Source organism: Notolepis coatsorum, assembly GCF_963971535.1.
Source record: "Notolepis coatsorum genome assembly, chromosome: 13".
NCBI lineage: Eukaryota > Metazoa > Chordata > Actinopteri > Aulopiformes > Paralepididae > Notolepis > Notolepis coatsorum.
The window spans coordinates 108,241,531-108,265,737 of NC_140177.1; the positions used below are offsets into that span (position 1 = coordinate 108,241,531).

Sequence of the window (24,207 nt, forward strand, 5' to 3'; positions counted from 1 at the left end):
TACATCACGGCTCTCATCCACATTCATCATTTGCTCCCCCGCTCTCTCCTCCCCGATTTCAATGTAACGCAGAGATTCAGGGTTGGGAGGGGGGGGGGGCACACCCCAAAATCTGACCAATGAGTGACAGTTTGCTCGCGCGTGCGTTTGTTTTGGTCCGTGTGAACACAGCCGTGTGAACACAAACGAACTAAGGGTCAAGTGCAACAATTGTATCATAATAGTCCCTGTGTCTCCCTGAATCGGAACAAAGCAAACGAACTACAGGTGTGAAAACACCCTAAAACTATACTCATATTCACCACGGTATAAAACGGGGATGTATGGATGAAAAAACTATCTGTTTTTTGCATCTTGACCGGAAGAAACTCAATGACAATCGACTATATTATTAGATAATATTTAATATAGTTTTAGCACTGCAAACACCGGCATGTACCCCCATTCATTACAGCGCTGGCACACACAGCCATATGCCCACAGCGACCTCTGGCGCCCAATGTGTTAATGTAAACATTGATATTTTTAACAATGCAACATGTTAGAGGCTTCCTTGAACCATTGAATCGGTAAATCGAATCGAATCGGGACCTTGTGAATTGGAATCAAATCCTTTTGGGAAATCAGTGGCGAGACCCAGCCCTAGTTGACACCCATGCTGACTAATAAAACAGAACTGTCAAGAAAACATGTGAGAAGAAGGACTAGCACAGACAATACGCATAGGAACACAATTTACATGGACTAATGATCCCACAAACTGAACAGGGCAGAGCAAACATAAATACACATGGAGAAAATTACAAACTGATGACACCTGGGTAGGTTACAAACGAGGGGCAGCTGGTGAGACACACTAGAGGGAGAGACACTAGGGAGCGAGGGAAAAGTCCATGGCCAGGGAGAAATGGGAACACTAAGGGAATGGGAGGAAAGTTCATGGCCAGGGAAAAGTGGGCAGGAGGGGCAGTGGCACCATAGTTAATAAGATGACTGGGTCTCTTTACGGTCAGGAAGGTAATTATGTGAGCTTGTGATAGACTTGACTGAATGCTAATGTTATACCAGGGTAATAGTGGATGTTGATAGTGGCTGTAGAAAGAATGACTGAGTCCAATGTTTTTCTGGGAAGTTGGTATTATTTATTTAGTCTATTTATTCATTAATTCATTTTGGACAACCAATACACTTTTCATCTTCCAGATTCGTACCCATTATTTAATTATTCCATTATGTCTTTTTTGAGTACAACACTTCGTGTTACAAAAAGTGGTACCAACCTGTAATCTTACACAGTTACTTATGCAGGACAAAAAGAAATCAGTTGCAGGATTGCTCAAAAACATGTTTGAATAAACTATGGTACTTTAGTTTGTAAGATTATAGACACTAACATAACATTGCATATTTTCCCATGATGGTTGATAGTCTGGATGATTACATTAAATTACAGTCTGAACATTTTAATAAAACACATACATTTACCTCTCCATTCTATAGATTTTGGAAGCAAAATTACCATAAAGTAAATAGAACAGAGTTTGGATTACATTGTTATGTATTACATTTATAAAGTAACAGTCTTCTCAGTGGTTATTCACATTATTTGTGAATGGGATCCTCTGATACAATGAATATAAAATAATTTGCATTACCTAGGCCTATACATTTCACACCAAAATAATAATCATTCTTCTTTTCATGTCTCGAAACAAAAAGGAGTTGATCATCTAATTCTATCTGGTCGCATGACTTGATTTGTTCAGCGTTTACTCACAGCATCCCCCCTCCTCCACGCTCCATCTCCCCATCATCATCATCATCCTTTAAACCAATTCATTTCATCAAAGACAACAAACAAGGATGTTAGAAGAATCAAATGAAAAATAAAAAAGGTCAAGTCACATATGTGTTGAAAAAGGTGGAGTTGTTTGGGTCCGACTCAGACGCTTGATCACTGCCTAGATACATTTTCTAATATTAGAACATTTCCTTGATTTGCCCGGCTTCTGTGGCGACCCGAGCGTCAGCCAATGGGAGTGCGGGATTAGCTTTCCCTCTCTCTAGCAACAGTGAGTTACTTGGTGCCTGTTCATTAATTATTTTCCTGCGGTCTCCCCCCTCAACCACTCGGTCTGCGCTGATAACAGAGTGCGCCGTCTCTCTCTCTCTCTCCCTCTCCCCTCTCCTCTCTCTCACTCTTTTCTCTCTTCTCTTTTGACTGAATAAAAAGTCTTGAAGGAAGGCATGTATCCAGTGACGGGCGTTTTGCCAGATGCTGTTGCCGTGCTGAAGAGCAGGCGACTCCAGCGCTATCAGGGCAGGAGCGTAAGAGAGAGGATTCTCCTTTCAACTCCTATTAGTTGCAGGCAGCACTTTATTTCCCCCTGTTCTGCTGTCCGGAACAAAATGCCAGACAGGACTACCACCACGGCACAAGACAGCACAGCAGGACACGTTCTTCCTCTTCTTCTTCCTCTTCTTCTTCTTCTTCATCATGTCCCTCTGTTTTGTCGTCTTTTTCCTCTTCTTCCTCTTCTTCTTCATCTTTTTCGGCAGTGAGGTTGGGAATATAAACAAACATGGCAAGCGGGAAAAACAACTGGACTTTCTCGGCATGTGGGGAGGATGGGGGGGGGGGTTTGGAGGGAGGACTGTGTGTATGGGGGGGGGTAAAGAGCAGGGACAGGGAGGGAGGGTAAGGGTTGTTGGTGGTGGTGGGGGGCGGGGTAGAGGCAGGGTTATGGTGGTGTGAGGATTGCGGGCTGTGGTTGGGTAATGCCCTTGCCACGTGTCTAAGCCTGGCACCTCTCGCTTCTCCACTCAGAGGAGGATGTTGGACCGGGAGTCTGGCTGGCTGAGCCCCGTCCAGCTTCTCTCTCTCTCGCAAACCAAAAAGTGGGGTGAGTGTTGCCCTCTCTTTCTCTCTCCTGCTGCTAACATCATGTTACCACCATGCAACTCTTACAATGCTGTCCGAAACATAGGCACTCTCAACACGACACAAAAAAGGTTTGCGGTAAATGTTTGCTTGCTGTCGAGGGGGTGTTGTGATGGGGGGGGGGGGGGGGGGGGGGGGGGTTGAGGATGATGCAGACTTAGGTTCAAATGCACGCACGCAACCCCACATTCGAAGATGCGCCATAGCGGTTTATGTTTTATTTTGTTGCGTTGTGTTTTTTTTAGAGCAGTAATACGTTGCTCGAATTCTTCTCCATCGACAAGCGTTTAGAAGCGATCGCATGATGTCGGGCCTCACACACTGGGCCCTGTAATTCTTCTAATTCAGACGTTTTGAGAAATGGCCCCCAAAAAGCTCCACTGTCTCTGTCTCGCTGTTGACATAGAAGATGAACCTCTGCATCTAGTCCAGCTTCTCTCTCTTTCTTCCTATGTCATCTCCTCGTCCAGTCAAGGGAGGTTAACATAGCCACCATCGTCGTTGGTTACTTTGTGGGACCACAGACTTAATCTAAAAACCCTAATCTCTCTCTCTCTCTCTCTCTCTCTCTCTCTCTCTCTCTCTCTCTCTCTCTCTCTCTCTCTCTCTCTCTCTCTCTCTCTCTCTCTATATCTCTCTCTCTATCTCTGTCTCTGTCTCTCCATCTCTCTCTCCGTCTCTCCCTCTCCTCTCTCGTCAGCATAGTTGCCATTTTGAGGCAGAACTTGGTAGCTTTTTTTTATTTGTTTTGTTTGTTGCCTCACTCCTCTTACCGAAGCCTCATTCTCCACAGAAAAAGGTAAATGATTATCTGTATGTTCTTACCGTTGGTACTTTAGCCCGTGGCTTGAAACGTTAACCCTTTGTCGTGTGGCAGTGAAAGGGTTAACCTTCTGTATTGTTGCAGTGAAAGGGTTAACCATGGGTAGTGTGGTAGTGAAAGGGTTAAGACAGGGATCTTTCCCGAATGGAGCCTCTGTTGAATTGGATGAAGCTGATTGACGAGAGCCCGTTATGTCAGTGAAAAGTATCCTTTTGAACTAATTATTTGACATCACACATTGGGAATTCTCAGTTTTTTCAGTGAACCTTTTCATGAGGTTTTTGTAAATAATCTGAAACGGTCAGAGAATATTAACATCCACATAGATCCATGAGTAACCATAGTTTTGACCATATACTGTAGAATTGAATGATGCAAACTGGTCTGATTAAAACACGGCAAATGGTTTCTTCGAAGCGACGTGTGGCTTTGCACACATTAAACCAACGTTACATTACACCCGAGCTTTGGTGAGCCTATCCATCGGATGCTTTCTCAAAGAATAGTTATGGCATGATTTCGGGGCTACTTAGGAGAATGCAGACGGAAATATTTCTGAAGGAACAGAGAGAGAAAGGAGTCCTGCTTTCCTCCCCGGAGACCGGTGCAAACGGTTTCTGCACATTTTTCAAATGTCTGGGTGTTCTAGTTCGGATTGGTCTTTTTGGTCGGTTGTCTTTTCTTTGAGTGCACATATTGCGCACATTTTTGGCAGTTTTTTTGGCATGAATCTACCTCCGGAGAGACTGGTGATTGTAAACGGCAACGCTGTTGCCTGTACGGTGCATGTTGTTGATGGGACTTTTATTTGGGTGTGAAAGTTTGCTCCTGTGGAAGCAATGAGGCAGCAGTGTGTGTGTGTGGAGGCTCCTGACCGGGACTCTAGTCTGCTGTAGGTTATGACGCAGCAGCACTCCAGCTCAGCGCTGCTGCAGTTCGCCATTTTTTCATGCTCCGCTTTTAAGCTTCGGCGCCCGCAGTTTTTCGTTTCATTAAACACCTTTAATTGACATACTTCGACGCAAATTCTTTTTTTTGTTATTTTTTTTATCATTCTTATCCCTTGGACTTATTTACATTTTAAATTTGTATTGCATTTTATTTTATCTTTTATTTTTTTTGCTCATGCAGGTCGCCTCACAGTCCCTGTCAGGAGGAGCATGTGGGAGCCTGAGAGAACCAGAGCAGATTAGAGACCATCCCACTCTGCCACTCATCCTCCAATCAGACAGCTCGCCTTTGCCCGGGCTGAGGGACAGAGCCATCCGACGACAGCGACGTGGGGCCCTGGGCCGCTGGCTAACGTTCTAGAAGCCCCCTACTGGAGTGTTCTGGAAGGCTGAACGAGCCAGCGAGCAGCCAGCAGGGTTCTGGAAGACTGAACGAGCCAGCGTGCAGCCAGCAGGGTTTTGCCGCTTGAAGGAGCATGTTGCCAACGCTCTCCCTGTGTTCCATCGTTTGGCTGAACCGGGGGATCAAGCTGAGGAAAGTGCTCCAGATAATCAACACTGGCCAGGTCTGAGGCAGCAGACACAACCGACACCGGCCAGGTCTGAGGCAGCAGACACAACCGACACCGGCCAGGTCTGAGGCAGCAGACACAACCGACACCGGCCAGGTCTGAGGCAGCAGACACAACCGACACCGGCCAGGTCTGAGGCAGCAGACACAACCGACACCGGCCAGGTCTGAGGCAGCAGACACAACCGACACCGGCCAGGTCTGAGGCAGCAGACACAACCGACACCGGCCAGGTCTGAGGCAGCAGACACAACCGACACCGGCCAGGTCTGAGGCAGCAGACACAACCGACACCGGCCAGGTCTGAGGCAGCAGACACAACCGACACCGGCCAGGTCTGAGGCAGCAGACACAGTAGCAGCACTCTGCCGTCACATCCTATCCTACTTTCCCACATAGACTATCAACGCCATTTAAAAATGCTTCTAAGCATTGGGTGACCCCTACCCCTCAGGCCACAGTTCTACCACCACTGCCCCCCCCCCCCAGAGAGAACATCAACCGTCTTTTCTGGACAACCCTACCTACCGTTGCAACAGAGGCAGGGTCCACCATCTTAAACCCCTCTTCACTAGCCATTTTGATGGAGGGCTTCCAGTACCGTGCTCTGTACACATTCACCAGGGACCAGGAGGAGGACTTGGATCTTCAGCCCGGGGACTTCCTGACTGTCGGCAGGGCCTCCCTGCTCTCTGTAGAGGGGTACCAGGAAGGGGACGAGGAGCATCCGGAGAACCTGGGCTGGCTGCTGGGGTACAACGAGCGCACCAAGCAGAGGGGCGACTTCCCGGGGACATACGTGCACTATGTGGGGCCCGTCAAGATAGCGCTCCCGTCTAGCCAGCCACGTTCACAGAGGCCCCTACCTGCTGCTCCCAGGCCAGACGCAACATCACAGGGTAGGATATCTGAATTCTGAATGTCTCTTTCTTCCTTTCTCTTTATTTGTTTATTGGACAAGGATGGCGCACAATAAAATATATAGTCTGCACCAAATATAGTCAAGATTCATCTAATCCCTGGGTAGAAGTCACAGACTAATACAAAATTCTATAGAAAATAAAATAGCAATAGCAATTCATTAGAGTAGAAAATTAAATATCTACCATAATAAAAGTTACTTACATAAAATGACTACATCTTGCCATAAAGTATATCAATAATTTAATTATCTAGTGTTGACATGATTGATTTCCTTGAACCAATTGTATAGGTTTATTATGAACAGTGGAAGAGTATTGGACTCCCTCACACTAACATATTGTACTTTATACTGTCAATGGTGTATGACTTTAATGGGTACAGTATGTTGAAAATTGCTATGAGTTTGATATTTCCATTTGTATATTGTTGTGAAATTGTATACATATTATATATATTATATATTTTTTTTACTGTCAAGAGTTCCAAACATTGGTCTTCTGACATGGTTGTTATGTGGGTTAAACACGCAAGACTTTAAGCTGATGTTTCTGTTACAGGACGTAGAGCTGAGGTCTAAAAATATTTCTCAATTTGATCCCATGATGCACAATACTGGCTTGACTGTACAGTACTGGGTGACGATTTACATGAACTGAATTAACTTCATTACTAATCATTGTCAATGCATTATACTTGAGAAGTGATAGTGTCATAACTAAGGCTGTCAAAGTTAAGAATTAACGCTATTAATGCGTTAACGCACAATTCTTTTAACGCCACACTCTCATTGATACTATGTTTGTTTCTGACTCAAAGTGTGTGTGTGTGTGTGTGTGTGAGAGAGAGAGAGAGAGAGAGAGAGAGAGAGAGAGAGAGAGAGAGAGAGAGAGAGAGAGAGAGAGAGAGATGAGGGAGGGGCAAGAGAGAAAGAGAGCTGGGAGAGTGTGTGTGTGAGAGCGAGGGGGGGGGGGTGAGTCCTCAGCCCTTGTGTGGGTGAATGTAACAAGTTCCTAACGTTTTCTTTCCCCTATTATTTCATGCACACTTTATTCATTGTTTTAAATTATTATTTTCCTTTAAGTTATTTTGTGCATCACTCTGTTTTGAATTTGATGCAAATTTGCCATGCATGAGGGTCATCCTTTTGTGTTAAATGGCTGCATAAAGCAAGCATTTGTTGACTCATGTTGATAAGAGTATTAAAACTTGAAAAATATCCATTTAAGGTAGATTTAGAAAAGATAAAACATATGCGATTAATCACGAGTTAACTATGGACAATCATGCAATTAATCAGATAAAATATTTTTATCGATTGACAGCCTTAGTCATAACTGATTCATAACACATTCATCACACTCCTATGCAGAGAGTTGGAAGACATTCCACTGTCAACATTATTGCCCAAATAGGAAGTAAACTAATCAGTGCTACCTTTACTCATATTATTATTGAATAAATAATTATGTTATTATGTTATTGTTCCCCCCCATATTTTGTTGTCTCTTTTATAAATATGAATATAAAATGGGTTGAAAAGGGTTCTGATAACTAGGATACATCACTGCATAAGTCATAAATGTTCAGACAAGCTTACTTTTTGGTTATTAGTGATACTATGTATATACACCCAGTTCAACATTATAGCCTCAGTTTCTTTCAAACTAATTTGGTCGCGGATGTCTCGATTTGGTAAAAAAAATTGCCCTCTTGGGCGGAGCTGTTGAGCTGGCTGTGATGTACAGGCGTAGTGACAGCTCTGTGTAGGAGTGTGCACATTCATAAGTTAGTAGTGTAGCCTAGGCGAGTATATGCAGAGTGCATCTGTACTTTAGTCTCTAAAAATGTAATCTTTCAGTTCAGTTGTGTCCAAACTTCTAATTATTTATTATCATTATTATTTATTTAGAACAATTTGTTAATATATACGTATACACACACACACCTCTTTAAATGAAAAATAATGTTTTACAAAATAACAAGTATAAAACGATTAAACAAACCACTCTAGCAGCAATGAACTATTCTGCGGAACTAAAAGGTACACATCTATATATTGACGTGAACGTGCGGCACACTTCATAGGTTTTGTTTTGTGGTAAACGAAACATTGACGTCATCTGACTTAATTTTTTTTTATTAAAATGTGGCACTGGTGGACCTCACGTGAATTGGTACTCGGTAGTACCGACGTGATTTGGTCGGTACCCATCCCTGTTCTGCTTGTTTTGAATTTGAGACGAGGGATGAATCGATAGGCGGGACAGTGTCCTTTCAACCTGGCCTGGATTTGGGAATGTCATCATTACCCATTTGTAGCTTGTCATTAGGCCTGCCGCGATAAGCAATAAATAGATTAATCGGCGCGATAATTAAAATGAATGCAATAATTTTGACGGGCGCGATTAATTGCTATTTGCGCGTTTGTTTTAATGAGGCGGAACCAGTACCCCTCGTCAGTCACTCTCCGTGTGGGGGGCCGCTGGCCTTACTACAGAGCACAGCACAGGAGCTCCGTGGGGCAACGCCACATAGCTTAACTACATTTCTCAATAGTGTTGCTCCTTTTAACCAAGTAGCGTTATTTGTAGTGTAACGTTAGCTATTTTTAGACCCAAGTAGTTACTCGCTACTGCCCGGAGAAACTGGACTGCTAAATAAAGATTAAAGATCTAGCGTTCGTTGATGCTCACTCAATGCTAACAACATTAGCTAAATAGCTAACAAACTAAATACAACGTATAGCATAGCTACAACACAGAATAACGTTAATACAATTACATGCATCATTGTTTACAATGAACGGGTGGTCAAAGGACTGGACACGGGGACAAGTTAAACATAAATTAATTTATTATAACACAGTTGCGCTCTCGTCCTATCATCCTCAAACACATATACCCGGTACACCACCTACACGCCTATTCTCAGTCCTTGCCCCACAATGGTGGAATGAACTACCCACCCCAGTTAGGACAGCCGAATCCCGTCCAATCTTTCGCCGTCGACTAAAGACGCACTTCTTCAACCATTATATGTATGTGTTGTGTCTGTCCACTATGTTTGTTGACTTGTTATCTCCCCCCCCCCCCCCCCCCCCTTATGTAAAGCGACCTTGGGTCCTTTGAAAGGCGCTATATAAAACGAAGTATTATTATTATTATTATTATTATCTGAAATAAAATTAAAGAAATTAAATAAAAAAAATCTACCCCTAACTAACCTTACTGTCATGCACTTGTCCTAATAAACTAACCTACACTGTAACACGCAACACTTTGATGAATATTGTTACTCAGCTGATAGAGTTGTATCCTTCCTGATGACCTGTCGTACAGAACTTGTAAGTCGCTTTGGATAAAAGCGTCAGCTAAATGACTAAATGTAAATGTGAATGTAAATGCCTTGTAGAATTCCACACATAAGAAAGAAAGATACTGGGATGAATAAACAAAATAGGAAATAAAATGTAGAAATGCATGCAATACATAAATAAATATGAATCTCCATATATGAAATAGAACATTTAGATAAGGTGCTACTGAGATGTTTTGGTGAGTTCTTTGTTTTTTTGTGGAAGTAGCCCTTCTTAAAAATGCATGAACATTCACTGATAATTGGTCTGTAGTGGAGTCTACAAGGTCTACATTGCCGGACCATGTAGACTGTAGGGCTGACCTTCGAAGCTTTTTTTGGCAATCGAAGCTTCGGGGCCGAGCTTCGATTTTAATTCGAAGCTTCGATTTTTTTTTTTTTTTTTAATATTTGTTTTTTAATATATCTTTTATTTTTTTTCTTATGTTGTGGGACTTGTACAGCACTTTGGTAAACTTTGTTGTTTTTAAATGTGCTCTATAAATAAAGTGGGTTGGATTAATTAATTAAGTAGCCCCTTTCGTGACTGTGACGCGGTTTCACTCGGCTGTGTGATTTAATTCAAGGTGGATCGCTGTTGTCGTTTGAACAACTTCAGATTTCATGGGAACTACCAATCCCCCAAATCAAGAATGTTTAAGATGAATGAAGTAAGATTTTGATTATTTGAAATATGGCCTGTGTAGACTAAACTATGCACAGAATTATGTGTGCATAATTCAACATTCAAAACAACAACGTTTACCAAAGTGCTGTACAAGTCCTACAACATTAGATACAAAAAAAAAATTATATAATTTTTTTTTTATAAATTTTTTTTTTAATTCGAAGCTTCGAATTAAAATCGAAGCTCGGCCCCGAAGCTTCGATTGCCAAAAAAAAATCGAAGGTCAGCCCTAAAGTAGCCCCTTTCGTGACTGCCAACAAGGTTTCACTCGGCTGCCCTGCCCGGGTGCAGTGGGGCTGCTCTCACAGCCAACGACATGACATTACATAATTATGTTGCAACCTTCGTCTATCAAGCAAACAATTATATAAATATTTATATGTAGTTGATAGAGACAAAGGCAGAATTCGACTTAATTAAGCACGTTTTATTAAGACATATTTTTATATGGGTCGGGACACTTTAAAAAAGCAGCACAATGAACACAAATCTGTCCGACATAGTCTTAAATAACAAACGGCATTGCTTCGCTTCTTCGTCGACATGTCTGCTGCATATGTCCTTGTTGTTTTCAACACAGATAATCTCCACATGCTTGTTGTAGAGAGGTGGAGTCGAGGCGCCGCTTACTTTCATTTCATTGGAATGGAGGCGGGAAGGCGCCGCTTACTTAGAGTAGAGTGTACGGGTGCAACAACCACACAGCACCACAAAGAACGTCTTTTAAAAAAAACAGCCAAATAATACTGTAAGTCCTTTATGAGGCTGAACCACTTAAACTGTGGCGAGACATGTATGAGAATACATTTAATTAAAACCCATTGTCAAACAAGGACACAAAGGCCCTTTCTCAGACAGGTCCCTCCCCCTGTAGCACTTCACTATGGAGTGTCACTCTCTGTGCCACACTCGCAGCTGTGGGAGGGCACTTCTTCCTTAAGGGGAGGGGTATAAAGAAACGGCTAACTTTGGGACAACCCTCTACCATTGAAGATGAATAGACTGTGTCGAGCTGCCGCACCTCACCGCAGTCAAAATGCGACTTTAGGCCAGATTAAAATCTACGACCATATCATGGTGACTCGAGCCACCAGAGGAGTGAGTTTAACATACTTGTCCTACTCCGATAGAGAGCCGTATGTCTGTTTTGAACGTTTTTGTGGAGCCAAAATATTTACATTTGTGCAGTCAATTCAAATAGTTTTTGGAGTGTGAAAGCTTTATGAAAAGTAGACAACCTTTGTTATCTCTTACATTGAACGTGCACAGCGCTCAAATCTGCAAACTGTAGGCTACTTATCTGAAAACAGATGTACATGCTTGTCTGTATGAAAGATGCAGTTATCTAGAACCCGTTTTTGAATGCACCCTAAAACGCGGTGTTGCTCCCCGCACCAACAGCTGTCTTTTTGGTGGACCATTTGTTGCCACCGTAATTGCAGCTCTTTTCCTGGCTGGCCAGTCACCTTGAGTTTTTACCAGGCAATGACCGCACACTGACCCCCTTAATCTATCCTTCAGAGGTGTTATAAGACTCTCCTCTCATTGGGAGCACAGGCCTAAACCAGTTAACTGACTGGTCTGGCCTCCTACCCCAAGTTCATTCTGTAATCTGTCTTAATGTGTGGTGGTGATGGCTTGGTGGTGTTGGGGTGGGGTGTATGGTGGTGGTGGTTTTGGGGTGGGGTGTATGTATGGTGGTGGTGGGGGTGGGTAGGAGGGTGGTTGGTTGCAGTTGTTGGGGCTGGGGGTTGACAATTCTCTATAGTATTTTTTAGTTTTACCTGTGTTTGATAAGACACCCAGTCAGCAGCAGTGTCCGACCCATATACAAACATGTCTTAATAAAACGTGCTTAATTAAGTCGAATTCTGCCTTTGTCTCTATTAACTACATATAAATATTTATATAATTTTTGCTTTATAGACGAAGGTTGCAACATAATTATGTAATGTAATGTCATTGGCTGTGTAACGGAGAGCAGCCAAGTCAAGTCAAGTCAAGAGTTTTATTTGTCATGGCATACAAGTATACAATGAAATGCGGGTGGTCTTGCCCGCAACGATGTGCAATACAGTAGTAACAACATATAATAGAATCCAATAAAACAACATTGTGCAATAAACAAGTAACATAGTAGGGCATATTGGTATTTGTACATAAGTTATTTACAGAGCATGGAGGACATGCTAGGTCCTTTGGTAGTGCAATACACTGTTACTGTTACTATACTATTTTTAAAGTGACCTTTCCTTAGTGGCCATAAGTGTGGGCGTGTGCAGCATGAGTGTGTGCTTGCTCATGTTAAAGTGGCTGCTAGTGTGTGAGCGTGTACAGTGTGTGTGTTGTGTGTGTGCTCATGTGTGCTTGTGTGTGGAGATTTCAGTGTTCAAGGCTCTGATGGCCTGGGGGAAGAAGCTGAGCCGAAGTCTCTCTGTCCTAGTAGCTGGGGTTCGCAGGCGTCTGCCTGACCTCAGCAGCTGGAACAGGCTGTTGTTGGGGTGGTGTGGGTCTTTCATTATTCTGCAGGCTCTGGATTTGCACCTCTTGTTGTATAGAACCTGCAGGGGTGGTAGTGCAATACCCGTGGTACGCTCGGCTGAGCGCACCACTCTCTGTAGGGCTTTCTTGTCCTGTGCCGTGCTGTTTCCATACCAGGCAGTGATGTTTCCAGTCAAGATGCTCTCTAGTCTCTACAGCTCCGGAGTAGAAGGACTGGAGTATCTTCCCAGATACTCTGAACTTCCTTAACTGTCCCAGGTGGTAGAGGCGCTGCTTCGCCTTTTTTACGACTGAGTCTATGTGTGTTGTCCATGTCAGGTCCTCTGATGTGGACCCCCAGGAGCTGCTCACCCTGTCCACGGTAGCCCCATTTATCCACAGTGGTGTGTGTGTCCCCTGCTGTGTTCTCCTAAAATCCACGATCAGCTCCTTGGTTTTACCAATGTTCAGGAGCAGGCTGTTGTCCTGACACCAGAGTGCCAGTGCCTCAACCTCCTCCCGATAGGCCTTCTCGTCGTTGTTAGAGATCAGCCGCACCACCACCGTGTCGTCCGCAAACTTCACTATGGAGTTGGAGCTGAACTTGGCCACACAGTCATGTGTGTACAGTGAGTACAGCAGGGGGCTCAGAACACAGCCCTGCAGGGACCCGATGCTCAGGGTGATGGTGTTGGAGGTCTGACCCCCCACCCTGACCGCCTGGGGTCTTTCACTCAGAAAGTCCAGTACCCAGGCGCTCAGAGCGGAGCTCAGACCCAGCTCGATCAGGGTCTGCGCAGGCAGCGCAGCGCAGCTCCCGACTCATTATTAATTTAATTAATTAATCCAATCCAATCCACTTTATTTATAGAGCACATTTAAAAACAACAAAGTTGGCCAAAGTGCTGTACAAGTCCCACAACATAATATATTTTTTAATTAAAAAAATAAATAATTATAATCATTTTTTTTTTCTTTTTTTTTTCTTCGAATTAAAATCGAATCTCGGCCCTGAAGCTTCGAAGGCCAAAAAAATCATCGAAGATCAGCCCTACGAGCTACACATCCTGTTGACCGCTCTCACACCTTCACTTTGTGTCGAAAAATAAAGGACGAACGACTGAAAGAGATCAAAACGGTGTCTTTTCCTTTGACCTACGACCTCTGTTTGACCCATGAATGAAGTCTTGGTGTTGTTTAATTTTCTCTTTGCACTCCCTCGCCTTCTGTCTTTAATTTATCGTTTCCTCGTTTTGGAGGCCCGGGTCATAGCTTAGCTTCTGGGCCAAAATAGATTAAAAAGTGATATATGGTGCCATGCGATATTTTGATGTAGAGGTTCAGACCCCCTGCTTTTAGGAACACATACCCCTGCTGGCCTGGGATCCAATCCCACCAGAACCTTCTCCTCCATCTTCCTCTCAGCCTTCAGTAAAAACACTGTTAAAGGCATAGTTCAGATTTTTGAATCCCTAGCCCTATTTCTTACTTACCATAATATTGACTGGTAGAGACCTCTCTCTGCACAACCCAACCCATGCTGTTCCTTATATCCAGACAGTTAGCCACAAGCCAATACAAAGTCAATGGGACCAAGCTCCTGTCTGTACAAGTGGAACGAGGCCATTGACTTTGCCTTGGTTTGGGGCTAACTATAGACCTGTTTGCCGACGACGTCATGATGTCTTGATGAATTGAAAATGGGGGACCCTGATGTAAACAAGACAAAAGTATTTTTCTGGTCTGCATCCCCTTAACACATCTGGTGCCAATAACGTCGTACAACGTGTTTCAAGGTCATGCTAATTCTGCCATTCCACGGCGTACAACGTTATTGAGATCATATTTAATTTTTTCGCCATGGTATTCAGAATACCCTCACCCAGCCTCGGCTGATACAGTGGGAGCCTGCACAACTCTGCAACGCTTCAATACTGCCGCCTGGTGGTGATCGGGCGAGTTACAACCGGAAATAGATCTCTGGAGATCTCCGTGCATCTGGCAAATGTGTCCGGCACTCACATATTGTTGCGGGACTCTAGACACACATCCGTGTATATCGATCGCTGCCATAACTCAATAATCGATATGATTTGGGCGTTTATTATTATTATACAAACCGGAAATGGATCTAGTAGGTCGCCGTCAAATAAGTGGGATCTTTTTCCTCCAGTCTCATCGGCGAACGGTAAGAGGACACTGCCGTCATTTTCAGCGTGTTTGTTTATTATTATTAATGCAAACTGCTCTGATCAATATATCACCCATACTACATAAAGCATTTACTGACGATCACGGAATTATAAACGACCACCCCCCCCCCCCGTTCATCCGTGCATGATAAGTCATAACGTTTAGGATCATGTACAGTTGAAATTTTTTATATAGCGTGTATCGGCAACAAACGGCAGTTGATAATCTATATATGCGTTTATGCCTATAACTCACGTTCTAGGAATTACTGCAGAAAACGATAAAAACATATTTATATTCTAGACGGTATTTTCGTATGAATCTATGAATGAAAAAGTATAACGTTCATACATCCTGAACGATAGATAATCGATGTTGAATGGGCCATAGTAATGTAAATTTAGCAATACAATTTAAAAAGTTATAGCCCTGCAAAGAAGGTAAACATCTCCATAGGCTTAGAGTGGTGGCAGAGAGTGGTATGAGACGGGCAAACTCTGTGGCAGTTAATGTGTTAACAATTGTTTGTATTGAGCCGTACTGTATTGTACCCATTCTGCAATCTGTTAATAAAGTTTTCAATCAATCAATCAATCAATCAATGGCAAATATGTGCACGCAGACCCGAGGCAGAAAGGAATGTAAATCCTGGTCAGAACAACGGGGCAGACTACAATATATTTGCATTTGTTAGCCATGCTAGCGATCTAAACAATCAATCCATGCCAAAGCTAGATATGTAAAAGGTGAAAGACTCACACATGCTGATTTGGCTAAATGACATCCAGCCGTTTTCGTTTTAAACAACTTTTAGTCTTTAATTCATGGTTTCTCCATAGAGCCCCGTTGTACTTCTTTTGGCGCAGCAGCTCGCGTAGGTCTGGGGTAACTTAAGGCGTGTTTGAGATTGGCGAGGCAGACGCGGATCTGTGCAGTTTTTACTATGGCCTCGCCAAGCGCGTTGCATGACGGTTAGAATGTTGTCCGACTTGCTCTGGAAATCTGACGAGGCGAGGCGCGGAACTCTCGCGGGAGCGAGCCACGCACAGCCTTCAGAGCGAGGCTCCACAGTACCTCTCACCCGACTGCTCCACGCAAATCCATGATGGGGAACGACTTGCTATCGTTGCGCAAAGCGCCTATTTGCTCAGAAAAGTTGTCACCTGGTTGTCACCACCAGCAACGCCCACAAGAGGACGTTATGAGACGTTTGATTGATTGATTGATTAAAAACTTTATTAACCGATTGCAGAATGGGTACAATACAGTACGGGTCCGTCTACCCTCTATCAGATATATTTATTATTATTATTATTATTGGATACAGGAGTTTGGGTAGCAAGCTTCCTCAAATAAAGTTATCATCATATCATCATGATAAACTTCAAGCTGTCAGACACCAAATTATTTTTATCAAAGTAATGAATGCTGTCGGAGTTTATATCAAAATAACTACGGTATATATCAACCCCCCTGAACAAATGGTGATTGCTTCTTCAAGTCGATTCTACAGATGGACTATCATCGGAATTAAATAATTATAATGATAATAAATACAACTATTATGTTTTGCATTTATAGTCATGACTCAATGAGCAATCTGAGCATTACCGCTCTATGTACAGTATTCCTCTAAGCAATCTGGCTCTCAGTTAACCCAATCGCTAGATAGATTAACGAATTCCATATAAATCTATAGTTCATTAACGATGCAGCAGCTGAGCTGATACTGTATCCCGCACACACACACACACATACACACACGCGTCGTCTGTTTTGCCTCAATATATACTGTATATATAATTCTGTTTTGCCTTAATATACAGTATATATATATATTGATGCAAAACAGAATTATTCAGCAGTGTGTGTGTGTTGTGTGTGCGTGCGCGCTGCGGTGGCCAGGAGCGCGCAACAAGATGGTATACATTATGGCAGTGGTCGGCAATTAGGTTTGCCCACGGGCCAAATTTTCCCCAAGCCATTGCGTGGCGGGCCAATGATAAGTGAAAATGTTTTAACTGTAAAAAAAAACGACATATACATGTTTGCACTGTCTTTTTTCTATTATAAAGTGCTTCTCACACAGTGCATTACACATGAACAGATCAGTCATTTGATTTTAATGCAGGTGCTCGCATTATAAATCGAGATCAGTGCATTTGATTTTAAGCACCACGGCGGTTGTATTATACATCGAATGTATTATTATTATTAAAACACAACACTCACCGGCATAATGCAGGCAGCCCTGCCCTGGACTTATTGTTTCTGCTTCGGTCCTCAAAAATCCATGCTAATAACATGTTAAATGTCCGCTCGCGTTGAATGCCCACCCAACTTGAACACAGTTGCTTGCTCGTGTTGCCATGTCAACAAGCGAGAGTCACCGGTTGCTTATTGCGAGAGTTACCTGTTGCGATAAACCCGTATTTTAAGAATGACTCCTGTTTATTAAAATAAGCTTTATACATGTAGGTCGTAGGCTCCTCTTCTGGCTCATCATATTTCCCTGTTGCAAAAAAGTTATTCAAAGACGTTTGTTTTGTTTTTGCAAACGTTCGCGCGCCGGCATCCCAAACGCGGAAGTGAAAGTGAAATTCCATTGGTTCTCCCAGTCCATGTGACCATTTCTAGCATTTCAATTGGCTATAGTGACAGCCATAGATATGATGAATAGATAGATACAGCTTCAAAAGACACTCTGGCGTCAAGACGAGTGAATATTTCCTGCGCGTAAAATAAACATCATATTCTCAAAATAACCTGACGGGCCAGAAATGATTGCTGGCGGGCCCATTTCGGCCCGCGGGCCGCCTATTGCCGATCCCTGCATTATGGTATATGAATAGTATATTCCACTATAGCAGTATATGGTGTGCTGTACATTTGAATCTAATCTAATTTTGCACGCGGCCATCGCATTATAATGAGCTGGACAGGTGTGTATGTGTGTGTGGTAACCAGCGTTTCCGTTAGCCGGTAATTACCGGTATTTGACCGGCAAAATCTGTTGAAGTCCGACATATTTAATCTCTCCGGTCTTAATGTCCGGTGAAAATAATTCCCTGAGTCTAAGCACAATTTGATTATTTGAATTGTATTAAAATAGGCTAAAATTAAATAGCCTATGCGATGAACGAAACAATCATTACATTTGTTTCATCGTTGCTTCTAATAATGACAACGACGTTGTCAGCGAGAGCTTAGTGCTGGGTGTGCGAACTTTTGTGAAGCTGCAGAGCCGGAGCAGCAGCAGCACAATGCAGTACTCCAGCAGTACTCCAATTCAGCCATTTTCAATTCAATGTTGGGTGGGGGGCGCTGCTGTGCGGTCCCCAGAAAAGAGCCAATAACAGCTGAATCTGCTGCTCTGCATCGACATACTCTCGCAAATAAGTCATTGGGAGGTGGAGAGAGAGAGAGTCGTCACGCAAACCCACGATAATGTTGCCGTCTCTCTCTGCCAAATTTCTCAGTTCTTCGCTTGATATAATTAATACAAATGTCCAATATAACGGAATTCGTTAGCTCATAAAAATGTGATAACAGACTGTTGTTTATTAATGTCGGGCGATATAATGACTTTATACGCAAAAGTAGCCTAGTTTTAAGTAAAAATATTATAAATCTACATGCCTTGATGATGTCATTCTTTTGTTTTGTTGTCATTATTTTGCCTATCAATTGTTTTTAAGCTCAATAAACTCTGACCGGAATTTCTCTCATTTGACCAGTAGATTGAAATCTACCGGACACTGAGGCCGGCAACAATTTTTTCTAACGGAAACCCTGGTGGTAACGTGAACGCGTATCTGCCATGCGAGACTAGGCGAGAGGCTCTCGTCAAATCTGAAGTGTCCGACGTTCTGACTCCTCCCCCGGCTGCACTCGTCTACTCTCGTCTATTTTCGAGGCGAGCCGAAATCAATCTCGAACACGCCTTTAGTCACGTGACTCAGAACTGCTGATTGGCTCGAACAGGGTATGTGTGTAAACACAACAGCGAACAGGTCTATTCGGAGCTAGTATGAGGAACAGCATGGATTGTTCTGAGAAAGGATCTACCTATCCACAACATCATTGGTAAGCAAGAAATAAGGGTAGGGTTCTGAAAATCTCAACTATCCCTTTAAGGGGAGCGCTGTCTCTGTAATAAAATAATTTGATATATCAGGCTTCTAATGTGATTTGTACTACGATGAAACCATATATTCCTCCCGTTTCAGGAGCCAGCGCCTCTATGGCTCCCTGGTGTACTTTCATGACAGATGGTTTAAGTACCACTGCGAGGACGTAACCTGTGAGCACTGAGTTACCTCTGGTAGGGACGAAGGGACCACAGATCACCGTTATTATAGTTCACTAAAAACGAAGCTAAAAACTAAAACTAAATTAAATAAAAAAGAAAGGATTTTTTTGGAATTTTTGGAAAATGCTAGAAATGGTCATGTGGGCTGAGAGAACCAATGGACATTTTTTATTAATTCTCTATCTACTGTATACTCCAGTGCGCTCCACAGATCAGAGCGTCAGAAAGACACGTGCTGCTTGCGCTTAACAGAGGATAGAGAGCGGAGCTTGTCCCTGGTTTTTATAATAAAATGGCCAAAAGACAAATATGGGTATAGATAGATAGATAGATAGATAGATAGATAGATAGATAGATAGATAGATAGATAGATAGATAGATAGATAGATAGATAGATAGATAGATAGATAGATAGATAGATAGATAGATAGATAGATAGATAGATAGATAGATAGATAGATAGATAGATAGATAGATAGAAAGAAACTTTATTGCCATTTCAACACTGTTGATTGGGATTTGTCTTGGTGCCACATATAGTACAGACAATGTTAAAAACATACAATATAAAAACACAAGAATACAATCCCCACAATAAAAAGTTTTACACAAACAATTAAAAAGAAAAAATGCTACAGTACCTCAAATAAATTGCTCAGTGTTCCAGTTTCTAAAGTGCATATTGTCTTAAAGTGCATGTTGGCTGGTGCTAGCCCTTGTTGTGCAAAGTGCCTGTACATTTGTACTTGAGTTCAGGTGACACAGCCTCGGAATATGTACTGTTTTAAGGCGAGACACTGCAGGTGAATAGTCAAATATAATTTTTTTGTTGATTTTGAGATTTTGTTATATTTTGCTTCCTAAACATGTCTTCTATGAAACTAGTGACAATAAAACGTCAATAACACACATTTAGTTGTTTATTTTACATCATTTTGCCTTATTGCATCCATAAATTTGCACATATTTAATGGGGAAGTGCCTCATTTGCATATATAAACATAAATTTCAGAAAACTTGCAATATATTTTTTCTTAGTTTATATGTACATAACAAATTGGGAAAGTTTCATAGTGATATCTATTCAAATATGTTTTGGCTATTAGGGGGTACTACACTGTACTACACTGTTTGTAGCCTGTGTGTAGTTCTGTTCAGTTCAATAACATCATTATTATTATTATTATTCAGTTATCAGGCATGTGTTTAGGTTGTCTATTACTAATGGTTTGATTAGGTATTGTGTTTGTAAATATCTGTTTAAAAAAAAAAGTATGGCATTTTACAATACAGAACTTTGAAGGCGTTTTCCCAAAAATGAGTTTTAAGAGTTTTTCCTCATACTCTGAGCCAGAAATATCCACTTCAGTAGCACTCACATACACCAAGGTATTTACAGAAGGGTTTGTTGATATCGCATTCATACCCTGATTTATATCACATTTTATTCCTAAAAACATGGCGAAATATGGAATTTTACCATAAAAATGGACTGAATGGAGTATTTTCTGATTTATGGAGTGATAAAAAGAGATATCCAAAATCCCCTCTGTAATAACCTTTGGCTCTAATATGTCAACAAAATGAAACTATAATTTTGAAAATGGCTTTATCCAATGTTCAGATTTCTGTCCTGGAATTATATGCAAATTAGTGCATATCTAAGTAGATCATGCCTCATTTGCATATTTAAACATACAGTTTCAGAAAACTTGTAATACAAAAAAGTATTGTCTTAATATAAGTAATCAACTGGGGAAGTTTCATTGTGATATCTATTAGTAAATTGTTTTACCCTATTCACCTGCAGTGTCTCCAATGCGTGCCATTCTAGGCCTATTTTCTTTTGGAAAGAATGATTTTTTTTTTTTATTTTTTTTTTTATATTATATTCGACTAAGAGGTTGGCCAGTCGACTACGGCCCCTTTCGACCGATTAGTCGACTAATCGATTAATAGGGGTCAGCCCTAGTGTATAGAATATTAAAATTCAAATAGGTCTCGGAGTAATCAGACAATATCAACCATTTTCTAAAATAATCTGTAATCTGATTTCTGTCTTTTACAATAACTTCAACAGATGTAGTAGAGGTAGTATTCTTAGGCTGTCCCCGAACCCTGTTTTTAGGGTTAGAACGTTTGCCAGGGTTTATCGAACGAACGTTCAAACGTTCGTTTTTTTTTTTTTTATTAAAAAAAGAATGCAATTACATTTTATTTTTATTTTTTTTTATAATATTTTTTTTTTTATTGTATTATTATAGATCCTACGGAGGGCGGCATTGCATAGTCTATTGGTGAAAAACATGTTGTTTACAGTGGTGGCTGTTCATGTAAACATGTAATTAAACAAAGCACTCAAATAAACAAGCTACTGCATCAAAGTTACTACTTATGATAAACAATAGCCCTTGCACACCGCAGTCACGTAAGGGGCTAGATAAACAAAGGCATTCGTTTTGTGGCATTAACGTTATATAGTTAGTGTTACACGTTCAATAACATCAGCATATTATTTACCCGAACATAGCAAGTAGCTGGCATTACTTGTCCTTCCGTTGCTCAGCCCTGAGTTGTACCCATTCTGCAGTCTGTTAATAAAGTTTTCAATCAGACACATGTATAGAAAGGCTTTGTTTTATTATAACATTCGTTGCAGTAAAATCATTATGCCTCGTTTGGTCATCCTCATCTACATTCTCGGCGGGGAGCTAACGTATTAGCTACGGTAAGTCTGTTGTGCTTCTCGCAAGCAGATCAATGGCGGCATTGCCGGAAGTAAAAAACGAATAAACGCTTGCCGATTGGTGGTAACAGCAGAGGCGGGTGCAAGCGGTGTGACGTAATTGCCAGAATCGCCTGTCAATCAAAATTGTTCTATTGCATTGGTTGAGAGCTCTGGTTGAGACAATAGTATCCCGCTGCAGCCCGGCAGACCATACTGGTTGAGCCGAGCGCCTCGGGGGACGCGCCTCTTCACATCGCCTCAACCCCGCTCGCCTCCTTTTTTTTTTTTTCACCGAAAGTTCGAACCCATTAATTAAAGTCCGAATGTCAGCGTAACGAACGAACGTTCGAATGTTTGGGCTCAGCCAGATCAGTGTAATCCCTTTACATGTAATCTGTTACTCCCTAACCCTGATTTTGGTAGAAATTATGTGCGGTTTTATTGCCTACAACACTGTACAATTTCCTTCATTAATCCATTAGTTTGAATTCATTTTGTGTTGTTTACGGGGGTGAGAGAAGGCACGGAATGGTGGTAAAAATTAAGGCGATTTAATCTGCCTTTCGCATGACATTACCAAATGTAGTGTTTCTCAACTGCCTGATTAGAAGAGAGAGAGGGAGGAGAGAGAGAGAGAGAAAAGATTATTGAATGTTTGGATTGGGGGGGGGGGCGCATTCTGCTGTAAGTACTGAGGTTTATTTGATTGGAGCACAGCCAAAGTAGAGGGGAGGATGGGAGAGAGAGGGAATAATGGAGAGATAGAGAGGGAGAGAGAGAGAGAGATATCTACTGATTACAGAGAGAGGGAAAGAGAGAGAGACTTTAGTGAAGGAAGTGGCTGGAAGAGACTGGGAGGGGGAGACAGACATCGAGAGAGAGAGAGAGAGAGAGAGAGAGAGAGAGAGAGAGAGAGAGAGAGAGAGAGAGAGAGAGGGCAGAAAGAGACAGACATATAGAGCGATATAGGAAGAGAGAATCAAGGGAGGCACATGAGAAAGAAAGTTATAAAGACTGAGTGGTGCAGTGGGCAAGGCGCTCGCCACTAATGCAGAAGATGCTGGGTTCGAGCCCAGCTCTCGGCATTGCTACCAGCTTGGCTGGTCGTTCATACTAACTAGGGGTGCACCGATATGAAAATTGGCCACCGATACCGATTGTTCAACTAACACAATCGGCCGATACCGATACTTGTGGCAAAAAAGAAGTATTTTGTAAGCTTTCAACCAATGCAATGGAACTATTCTGGCGGCCTGCAGCGGGATACTATTCTCTCAACCAGAGCTTTCAACCAATGCAATGGAACCATTTTGATTGACAGTCGATTCGGCCAATTACGCCACACCGCTAGCACCCACCTCCTGCTGTTCTTACCACCAATCGGCAAGCGTTTATTCATTTTCTACTTCGGGGGCATGCCGCCATTGATCTGCTTGCGAGAATGCGAGTCAAACTCAGAACCACAACAAGCTAATACGTTAGCTGCCCGGCAGTGCCCGCCGACCAGCGCGCTCCACAGGATGGCCAAACGAGACACAATGATTTTACTGCAACAAATGTTATAATAAAACAAAGCCTTTCTATACATTTGTCTGGTTGAAAACTTTATTAACAGATTGCAGAATGGGTAGTTGGATACGGAATGGAACCGAGCTATGAGCGGCTTGCTTGCTATCTTCGGGTAAATACTATGCTGATGTAATTGAACGTGTAACTAACTATATAACGTTAATGCCACAAAACGAATGTTTGTGTCATTTTAACAGCAGATACTTTCTTAAATGCCATCCTCCCGACAGAGCGGTGTTGATGGGGAGCTCTGATGGGTTCGCTTGGTTGTGTTATTAGCATTGAACAGCTAACCGAAAGCTAGCGTTAACTAATGTTAAAGGTTTAGCCATAACGTTACGTTGGCTAAAGTTGGGGCTATTCATAATCCAGCAATAATGGCTGCAGACCTGCAAGCAAAGTACAGCAAGTTGGCAAAGGAGTATTCCAACGTAAATCACATTTTCACCAGTAACGTTAGTCTTCTGCCTCCCGGTAGCTCATGCTGCAACGGAATGGAACCGAGCTATGAACGGACTCGGAGTAATGCCTTGCTGCTATGGGTAATAATAATATGCTGATGTTATTGTCCGTGTAACACTAACTATATAACGTTAATGCCACAAAACGAATGCCTTGTTAATCATAAGTAGTAACTGATGCAGTAGCTTGTGTGTGTGTGGGGGACGGCGGG

General features: G+C 42.2%; 1 protein-coding gene across 1 annotated transcript in view; it reads left to right on the plus strand.

The window, feature by feature from the left end:
• Positions 1-24,207, plus strand: part of pik3r2 (phosphoinositide-3-kinase, regulatory subunit 2 (beta)) — a 245,743-nt gene that overhangs the window by 19,415 nt on the left and 202,121 nt on the right. The window contains exon 2 of the mRNA XM_084328030.1: positions 4,896-6,184. Coding sequence (XP_084184156.1) covers positions 5,869-6,184 — 316 coding nt within the window. The 5' untranslated portion in view covers positions 4,896-5,868. The remainder of the gene's footprint in view (positions 1-4,895; positions 6,185-24,207) is intronic.